The 10,513-nt window shown below is 43.2% G+C and overlaps 1 protein-coding gene across 17 annotated transcripts in view; it reads left to right on the top strand.

Annotated features, from left to right (window-relative positions):
- caska (calcium/calmodulin-dependent serine protein kinase a) overlaps positions 1–10,513 on the top strand; it is a 136,334-nt gene that overhangs the window by 69,964 nt on the left and 55,857 nt on the right. For all 17 annotated transcript variants that reach the window (XM_024286027.2, XM_024286024.2, XM_024286028.2 and 14 more), the window contains exons 4-5: positions 991–1,068; positions 1,164–1,236. In XM_024286027.2, the coding sequence (XP_024141795.1) occupies positions 991–1,068; positions 1,164–1,236 (151 nt within the window). The remainder of the gene's footprint in view (positions 1–990; positions 1,069–1,163; positions 1,237–10,513) is intronic.

Below are 10,513 nucleotides of genomic sequence, written 5' to 3'. Positions count from 1 at the left end.
TTGATTGATATCGTTTTTAATATCGTTATCGCACATAATGAAAAAAACGATATCGCAATATGAAAATTCCCATATCGCCCAGCCCTAATATGTATGTATAAATTATAACTAAAACACAAAAGTTAACAATTTAATCCTTAAGATTACATAATTATTCTGAACAATTATTTATATTGTAAATACAAATATATGTTAATTTATACAGCTTTTGCCTTTTCGGTTTTCCAAGTTTTTTGCTCATAAATTTCTAAGCATCATGTGAGAGAAGAAGCTGCAGCTGCACCTCTGGGTTCACATTATACCAGAGAAGTCAGCACTTTTCCTGGTCGTTTGTCTGAAGATGTTTAGAAGAAAAAAAAGCGTTCAGGCTCTACACCTTTTATAGGAGATAAACCCCAGAGGAGGAACGCTGGCACTCTGCTGGTATTCATTTAGTGTCGGGATCTGTCAGATTTCACAGATAAAAAAAATACTTCCAAGGTTGTGCTACAACTAAGCACCAGAGTAGCCAGAGATACAATCATTCCCATTCTGTTCACCTCCAGGAAAACAATGCGGCGAATTCAAAGAGAGCTCTTCTTTCCCCCTCATTACGCATTGATGCTGCACAGGTCCGCTCTGCTGGATGGGACTGTCTGTCTGTCTGTCAGCACTCCGTCTTGCTGCTCCCCAGCCGCCTGTCAGTCCGCCTTGCTTCATTTCCGCAGCATGTTTCAGAAATTGAACACGACGCTTCCCACCCTTTTATTGACAGCTCCTGTTGGTAAATACCTGCAGATCTCCCACATTCAAACCCTAAAAACACAAAGTTTGGCGTTGTGTTCTCAAAATAACAAGTCCGGCTTGAACTGTGGGGATCCTATTATCCTCTGACCTTCACTTCCATCAGTGTTCAGGACCCTGACCTTTGCTGTTTACTGCAGTTACAACCATGGCCTTTTCATCAGACCGGCTCTGCCTCACCACGTGTTTGTCTGTTCTGTTTGTCAGCATGGATGGAGCTGACCTGTGCTTTGAAATCGTGAAGAGGGCAGACGCCGGCTTTGTCTACAGCGAAGCGGTGGCCAGGTGAGGCGCTGCGTCTCTGAGTTCACCCTGCGAGGAGCTGTCTAAAACTTCGGAAGAGAAAGATGTGCTGAAAACTGTCATGCATTTTCTTTCAGTCATTACATGAGACAGATCCTGGAGGCGCTGCGCTACTGCCACGACAACAACATCATCCACCGAGATGTCAAGGTACCTCTGACTTGGTTTATTTTCATGCCTCGCTGCATTTTTTTTTCATGGAGAGGCCATTTGAGGGGCTTCTGCAAGACATTTGTATGCATTCCTACTGTTTAAAACTGCTGCAGAATGATGATGTGCTCTATCTTTGAGGAAGAGTTGACATGTGTGCAACTGCAGCTGATCTGTGTGTCCCTTCAAAATAAGGCAAATGAGTCTGTGAGCTAATGCATGTTATAGAAAAACAGAAACTATGGAGCAGTGCAACCGTCAATAAAATGGTTCATCGTCAGCTCATATAGCTAAATTTAAAGCTTTACACAGGATTCACACTGGTTGCGGAAGTGCTGTGAAGCTGTGAGCGCGTGGTATGTGTGCAGCGTGTGCGATATGTGCGCGGTATGCGCGTAGTATGTGTGCGGTAAACGTGCAGTATACGATAGGTATGTGTGCGATATGCGCAAGTATGTGTGTGGTAAATGTGCGGTATGCGATAGGTGTGCGCGGTATGCGCGTAGTACGTAGGCGTTATATGTACGGTATGCGATAGGTATGTGTGTGGTATGTGCGCGGTATGCGTGCGGTATGTGTTGCGTATGTAAGCGGTTTGTGTGCGATATATATGTGGTATGCAAGAGATATGTGTTGCGTTTGTGTGCGGTATATGTATGGCATGCGTGTGGTATGTGCGCGTTGTATGCGCAGTATGAGGTATGTGTGTGTTATATGTGCGGTATGCGTGTGGTATGTGTGCGGGATGTGCGCGGTACGTTCATGGTATGTATGCAGTATGTGTGGTATGTGTGTGGTATATGTGCGGTATGTGTGCAGTATATGTGCAGTATACGGGAGATTTGTGTGTGGAATTTGCGCAGTATGCGTGCGATATTTCTTGTGTATGTAAGCGATTTGTGTGCGGTATATGTGCGGCATGCGTGTGGTATGTGCGTGGTATGTGTGCGTTATATGTGCAGTATGTGTGCGATAAATGTGCGGTATGCATGTGGTAAGTGCGCGGTATGAATGCAGTACATGTGCGGTATACGGGAGGTATGTATGCTGTATTTGCGCAGTATTGGTTGCATATGTAAGCAGTTTGTGTACGATATATGTAAAGTATGCGGGAGGCATGTTGGCATATGTACTGTATGCGGTATATGTGCAGCATGCGTGTGGTACGTACGCGGTATGTGTGCGTTGTATGTGTGGTTTGTGTGATGTATGTATTCAGTATGTACGCGGTATGTGTTGCGTATGTGTGCGGTATCCGCTCAACCTCCAGCTTACACCAGACACCTATTTTTCCAGTCGACAGGCGTTTCTACTCAGCTTTGATTACTTAGAGCTTTTTTGACACCATCAGCTCCACCACCCACCCACTGTGCACTCTTTAATCTGCCCACTACGTTGGTCTGTGTGTGTGTCTGTTTGTTTTTTGTGTTTTTATTTTCACTTTATTTTCTCTATAATATTTTTAGACACAAAAACATGATCATATTTGTCAATCACATTATTTTATTGTGAAAATTGGTTATTTTGTGAAAATTGATCAGCCTGGCACTGGACGTGGTACCAAACAAGAACTAGGCCCAAATTAAACTGGTACCAAGTTAAGGTACCTGGTTTGGGTACAGTGCGCTCCAACGTCCTGGTACTGGACCAGTACCGGTTCACGACCTGGATGTTGAGGACTTGTGATTTAATGGGAACAGCCAGCATGTCAAAGTCAAAAAATGACAAGTTGAGGACACCCAAAGCGTCAATATGTGATCAGTTGGGAGTAAGAATGTGTTGGTTGAGTAAGTAAGGGATAATACCCGACGAAGCGTGCATTATGAGAAATTAACGCACGACGCGGAGGCCTAAACCGTCCGACGCGAAGCGGAGGACGGTTGCCTCCGTGAAGTGCGTTAATTTCTCATAATGCACTCTTCGGAGGGTATTATCCCGCTTATACCATGGTCATTTACAAAATAAATAAACATTCAATCAATATTTAGTACTTTATTCTTTTTATGTCTTTGGTTTAGCTCGTTTTTTCACACAAAGCGGACTATTTGATCCGTGATGCGGTTTGTTGTCACGGGGACACATGAAGCCGGAAGCCGTTACAGACCTCAGCCGCAGCGGTAAAGTGTCGCTGTTTTGAAAGAAAGACCCGGACAAATTAGGATATTTTTCTTCTTTTTCTGACGTTAATCCTTCAGTGAGCAGCTAGAACATAAACGGAACACAATCACCTTCTGTCTGTGTTTCATTTCACGGCAGGTCAGGTTCGTTCTTCTGAGCTGCTCTAAAGCAGAAACTCCCTCTTGTGGTGAAACAGAAGACTACACCTTTCATGTCGAGTGGTGTTTTATTAGAAGGAGAATAACCAATTTGTCAATATTAATTTACCTTACAAAAGGAGAGGAATATAAATGCTGGTCGCTACAATAAGTCAAATAAAGCATCAGTTCAGAGAGAAATTTTATCCATTATTGCTTGTTTTGTCCAGATGATGAAGGAAAAATGTGTTTTAAAGAAGCCTGCGCAGTGATATCGAACGTTTGGTCTGTGTGACCGGAACTTCTTTTTTAGGTGTGGTTTATCACCGTGGTATATCAGTTTTTAATGCACACCCAGTAGCCAATCAGAATCGAGTATTCACCCAGACCATGGTATAATAAGGTTTAAATGTAAGCAAATGAGCGTTTATACATGACAAATGTGTGTCAGCTGTTTCTGTGTGTGTTAGTTTATATGTGTCTATTTATTGACAGTATATGTGTTGTTATACTTTCTGTGTGTCCATGAGTATTTGGAATCCAACTTTTACATTGTGGGTGCACTGGATTTGGTAATAAATTTGGTCTAGCTTTTGTATTCCAGGCGACCCCACCCATACCCCTTGTGCTATCTGAGGTACATTTACATTGGGTGTGGGGTCATCTGAACCCCACAAAACAGAACAACGGATATATTGAAGTGTGATCCTCCTATGATAAAGGTGGACAGGATTTCATGTCTTCCACGGACACCAGTGAAATCATTAAGAAGAAAGCAAGTTCAATGCATTGTCTTGTGGGCTCCAGACGACCCCATTCCCAACGTTAATGTACTTAAGGTAGCAAAAGGGCTACGGCTTGGGGGCAAGAACTAAAAAGGTTTTAACTTCTTCTCACTCCTTTTCAGATATTTCTTATATTGTTTTTTATAGGTATACTGTATGTCCTAAATATAATATTATCATCATCATTATCAAGTTTTCAAATGAAGAACCGCAAAGGCAGCAAATGATTAAAAGAAGAGGTGAAGTGCAAATGCGTGACTGGTGAAGTGAGAATGGTGATTCGGGGTTTATATTTAGAGGTGTTTGAATTCTTAATGCATTAATCTAATAATGTCGGAATGCTGTAATTTATGTGTCTTTGGGGCCAAAGTACTGGCACTCCTGAATCGGTTTCTATGGTTCCAATTATTGATTACTTTAGTGTAGGTACATTTCCGTTTTGTCTGCAGGGTTTGACATTCTTGGTGATAGGGGACTTTACAGTCAAATTTTCTTCACAGCAGAACTGGATTAGTCTTGAGTTAGCCCTGCGACAAAATGGGGATCTTTCGGGGTGTACTTAACCTTTGCCCAAAAGTAGTCAGGTAAGGCTCTGTGACCTCTAAAGATACAACGGTTTTAGAACATGGATAAATGAATGAATCGTCTTCAATGAGTTGCAGGTATAGTTGATTGGTGTATCAGCATCTAAGATAAATAACATTTGTTTGTGTTGCGGACTGCCAGTTTGAGATATCAGTTCATCAGTGACATCAGTTTATTGGAAATTAACCTCTGAATTGTGGGCGGGACGATTGGTGTTGCATAAGCCCACCCCTACTTCCCATCATCTCTCTGTTTACAGTCTCTCTTGCTAGCTTACAGCTCCTCACACCTTTAACCTAATTCTACCAGTGCAGCCATAGAGTTTAGATCCAGATTCCAGCTCAGATTGAAGAAAATGAAGACGTTTATAAATCTTTTTGTCTGCAAGTGGGTGGATCAGAGTAGAGTGGAGCAGGGAGTTTGCCAACTGCGGCTTCTACGTCACAACTACAGTTCTTTTTTTTTTCAAACTGCATTTGCAAACATAATTTTAACATTAATGTTGTTTATATATGTCTTCCTTTATGAGAAAATGTTACAAGAACATGTTAAAAACACAATTTTAATCGGAGTCTGTCTTTAATGCCCTGAGCTCCTGCCTGGCACAGGCACCTGGTTTGTGCTACAGCAGTGTGAAGAACAAGAGTGTGTCGTCAGCGAATGACCTGCCATGTTCTGGATTGTGCACCATCAGCTGTGATGAGGTGATGATCCTTGTGATGGTGTGCTTTGTGAAGATGCAGCTTTGACATTGGCCCGTTTTATCACCGGCACTGATTTATCAGATGCACAACTCGAGAAATGTGTGTGTTTGTCAGGAAACGGCAGACACACACCTACAGCTCTTTCACACAGATGCCCCTGATGAATATGGATCAGCATCTCTGCACGCCAGTCTCTGAAAAAATCAGTTAAATCCTCTCGCTCATGAATCCCCTCAGCTCTTTGGTGTTTATCTTTCCACCGACTCAACCGCAGACCTCCCCAGGTGATGGTAGCCCGTTTGCTCCCATGGATCTGTGCGTTCTGCACGCCAAACAGGTACATTTTGTTATTCTGCCGGCGCAGAATGAAGGTGAACTTTTCTTTTCGGAGAACTCTTACACATCTCCAACCCTGCAACACCTTAGGAGTGTATGCATGGTGTCAGAGCAGACATATACCTCTGGGAGTTTTACTCTCCAGGTATGCTCAGTTGAGGTACATGTGTCACAAAAAACATCGAAAAACAATAATAGCCCATAGGTTTTACCAGTCTCTGAGAGAAAAATCTATTTTTAAATAATCAAAACAAGCTGTGTGAAATTGAACACGAATGTTTGCTCACTGTTGGCATTTCCTTTTGTCATGTCAGTGAGAATCCGCTGCGGAAATCAGTTTAAACTCCTGTGGATGTCGGTGTGCTACAGCATCATGGTGAAATGAAAGCACAGGACACCATTTAACTGTCTAAACCAGGGGTCTCAAACTCGCGGCCCGCGGGCCATCTGCGGCCCGCCGAATGATGATTTGCGGCCCGCGTCTTCATATGAACGATTACTGTTGGTGCGGCCCGCAAGGTTGATATGAATGACAGTTGTTTTGTGAAGAGCTGAACGAACCAATCACAGTGAGGAATATGACTCTGGAGGCGGGACATCGGCGGTCTGTCCAGTGCCTCCTCACTCATTCATTCATTCCTCCAGTCAGATGGGAGGACGAGGAGCTATGAAGCCGCTGGAAGTGCTTTCACACTGAACGTGATTCTTGCGCCCCGCCCCTCCATCGCCGCGCGACAAATTCACAGCGTGCCGCTCATCAAAAAGCGAGTTTCTGACGCCGCGCCGGGTGTTGGAGGAGCTGAATGTCTCACTTAGAATGAATGGGAGACACATGTGGAGTTTTATTTATGTCAAAACTCCAGCAGAATTAAGACATTTCCGCGCACGCATCAAACATTCCGCGCGGACAAATCAGACTCTCGCGAGCGCCTTTTCCTCCTCCACAAGCAGAAAAACTCTGACTACTTCCACGTGCGTGAGTGATGCGCGCGTGCGCGAGAGCAGAATCTTCAAAGGTGCTTCCACAACGGCCGCATGGGGTGCGTTCAAGAACGCGGTCTGCGCGTGGTCAGCAGGTGGTATCCACACCTGCGCAGTGCGGTCACGCACGCAGTAGCAGAAAGGAGATTCTTCTTCTATTGTATTTTTACTGTTCATTAGAGCTCCTCTGCATCTACAATAGGGAGAATCTCAGAGGAAATCAAAACGGTGGAAATCCCCCAAAATGTTTCTCCATACTTTTAGTTGTCACAACTCTGTCCTTTTAAATGTCTGTCTGGGTGTCATATTAACCCGACCGGACACAAAACGCAAGGATTCATTTCTCTTTGATCATGTTCAGCACTTCAGTGCTTTGAAGCAGAGGCCACACACCCAGCTCCCAAATCAGAGCTCCTGATTGGTCAGAGCTCTGTGCTGCTGCGACTGTGCGTGGAAATGTTGAACCGGAATGAAGATTCAGTGTGCGTTCAGTGCGTGCCCGATTTGTGCGTAGAGTTCGAGACCAGAGTTAAAAAATTGCGTAGCAACGCGCGGTTACGCGCGCTCCAGATGTGGAGGCCAGGAATGCTGGTGTGCGCGCGTTTGCATTGACGTTTCAGCTCAGAAATGAAGGAGGTTCTGTAAATACAGACATTTGAAACTTAATAAAAATAGTTTTCTCTGGGCCAGAGTTTCAGCTGCAAATATCATTTGTATCAGATAATTTGCTCAAGTTAAACGTATATCTTCTCAAAATATCTAAATATTGTACTTTTACTATCATTACAGAAAAAAAAAACTTCTAAATAATTTGTTTTATTAATTTTTCCTTCTTTTTTTCTTAGAATCCTTCCAAAACTTTCAGACAAAGTTAAAACAAATCTTTCCTTGTTTCCCTCCACATTAGTGATGAATTCTGTTTTTTTCTCAGAGATTCAGTTCTCTGGTTCACTGTAAACAGCGGCTCTTTCTGCCACCAAATGCCTTTTTAGGTTGTTTTTGCCATATTTAATTTATTATCAACTACATAGGATTATGCACAATATCCATAACTAATGTAAACATGTTTTTATTCATATTCCCCCAAAGGGGCTGCGCCCCACCATTTAAACACTGTTCTAGTCAGTCAGTCAATCAGTCAAAATATGGTTTCTTCAGTCGTCTGTATCTGCTGTATGGTCATGGTTATCATTTTATTTATTCATTATTGATTTTTTTTAAATTAATTTTTAAAAATTAATTACTTTTAATAAAGATGTTTGAGAACATTGGAATGTTTTATCAGTGATTTTCTTGTGAAAATCCTGATGCGGCCCAGCCTCACCCAGACTCCGCCTCCAGCGGCCCCCGGCTGAATTGAGTTTGAGACCCCTGGTCTAAACTCACCGGCAGTACGGGGTTCACGCTGTTTGAGGAAAAAGTGAAGGTCAGGAAAAGTAGCAGTAGCAGTAGTGATATAGTCCATTGAACGAAATCATGGGTTCCTTATTGATCTGCTCTATTCATGGTTGTTGTTGCACTGGCAACTGAATGCAAATAACAAACAAGTTTAAAGACCCGCTCCAATATAAATGGGGATTTTTGGGGTTCTTTACATGTTCTTGTTGCATTTTTCTCATGATGGAGCACAGTTTTAAAAAAAATTAGGATTAAAACAAAATTTCTGAGAATTTTTTTATTAAAATATTTGTGAATCAAAGTAATGCTAGCTTGGGTTTTTGAGGGGCTGTAAGCTAGCAGCGCAGAGTGGAAACAAAAGGGTGATAAGAAATAAGCGCAGTCCAAAGGTGCATTCACACCGAACGCGATTCGCGCAGCAGAGGCGGCCAACTCCAATCTTAAATCAATCGTACAGGCGCGTCCGGAGGCAAATTGAGCGATGGACGCAGGCGCGTAGGTCGCCCAGCAGCTTGATTTGAGTGGGGAGGCGCGAATTAGGCGGCACAGCCAAAATGTAAATACCGGAAGTTTGACAGGTCGCTGACTCGCATCAGCCAATCAGAAACTCAGCTTTGGGCTCTTGACATTTTCAGTGACTCAATCAGTGGGTGGAATACTAGTCCAAAGCGAAAGTTTTTGTCCTGAACTTTTTCCTTTACCCGTTTTAGCCGCAGGTTTGCGGAGCTTATCCAGCAACTTTGGACGATGGCGGGATACACTCTGGACAGCTAGGCGGCTTTCGCCCCTGCGGTGGAGCTCACTCGCTCGATATGCCAGCAGACAGAGAGATGCTGCGGGGGCTGCCAGCTCGGGTTTCATCGATACAAATAAAAAAAGGAAAAAGGTCTCCTAATTATATTTTTCCCCCTCGGATTAATACGGAACAGTGAGCCTTCAAGCTCAGCCACAGAGACACAGAAATATCGCGGAAACGGCTGTCATACAGACACAGCTCCCAGTACTGGGAAATTTTTCAATGATAATCATAACCCAAACATGGAGACATGATTACCGATGTTTTCGTAGAACTCTTCATAATAAATAACGTTGTACGTGTCCAGTCATTCTACGACAGAGCTGGTAGCTCCTCCCACATGTGGCCGGGGCATCAAAAAACACATTATTTGACAGGCAGCAAGCAGCGAATTTGCCATGCGGCAAAAGAGGGGCGGGGCACGTCAATTGTCTCGTCAATCGTGTTGGGTGTGAAAGCACCTTTACTCCGCCCACAACTCCGAGGTTAATCTCTGATAAACTACTGCCGCTCTACAGAAACTTTGTTCTAGAACACAACACAGATTTCTATGATTTTTGATAAACATGGCACAATCGTAACTAAAAGACCTCTGCAAACGCTTTAAAAATAGATCAAAAAAGGATTAGTGCAACTTTAAGTTCAGGTATGTTTGGAAATTGAGAAATTCAGGTAAATTCTCCTCTCTGGAGCCATCTTTCCCATCTGAGACAGAGAGGCATGTTTCCTCCATAATTGGAGCACAGCCTCCAGTAAAAGAGGGACCACCACCCAGTCAGAGAACTGCTTCCCTCTAGTGAGGCGTTGAAGGATTTCTCACAACTCCTTAAGGACTTTATGCAGAAGATTTGTTGTCTGGAATTAGATTTATTGGCAAAAAGATTTGTTAATGACATAATAGATTAAATCACCAGTTTTGTTGTACATAAAGGTTTCAGTTTCCAGCTGAGTTTCTTTTGTGTGCGTGTCTTTGTAGTTTCACCCACCTGTTTGTGTGTCTCTGATAAACACTGGGTGTCAGGGTGGGTTTACAACTTTTGCTTTGGAGTAGCTTACAGCTGGGAGTGTAATGAATTTTTCATGTTCTGACTCCATCATCATTGTGTTTAAAGATGCACAACAATGATGTGAACCTAGTAAATACTTCAAGGGTGTGATTCTATCAGCCTACTGCTTACATTTTCTTTTCCACATGAGACTGTGAATAACCTTTAAGAGGTAAAAAAATAAAGAACAACAGGCTCCTTTATGATGCGAAGTTACACGTTTTCCATTATTTTGTGCAGTTCTGCGATAAACAAGCTGGTGGCGTTGAGGCGCCGTGACAGGAAGTGCTGCGTTCTTCCATCTTATGTGATGATCTGTCAGTAACGTCCGGCCGACTTCAGGCTGCATCGTGCTGCAGACATCTACCATCACTGCTCATTTAAGACAGCA

The sequence above is a fragment of the Oryzias melastigma genome, linkage group LG21 (assembly GCF_002922805.2).
Source record: "Oryzias melastigma strain HK-1 linkage group LG21, ASM292280v2, whole genome shotgun sequence".
Lineage (NCBI taxonomy): Eukaryota > Metazoa > Chordata > Actinopteri > Beloniformes > Adrianichthyidae > Oryzias > Oryzias melastigma.
The sequence above is the reverse complement of the archived record's forward strand: the minus strand, read 5'-3'. Positions and strand labels throughout refer to the sequence as shown.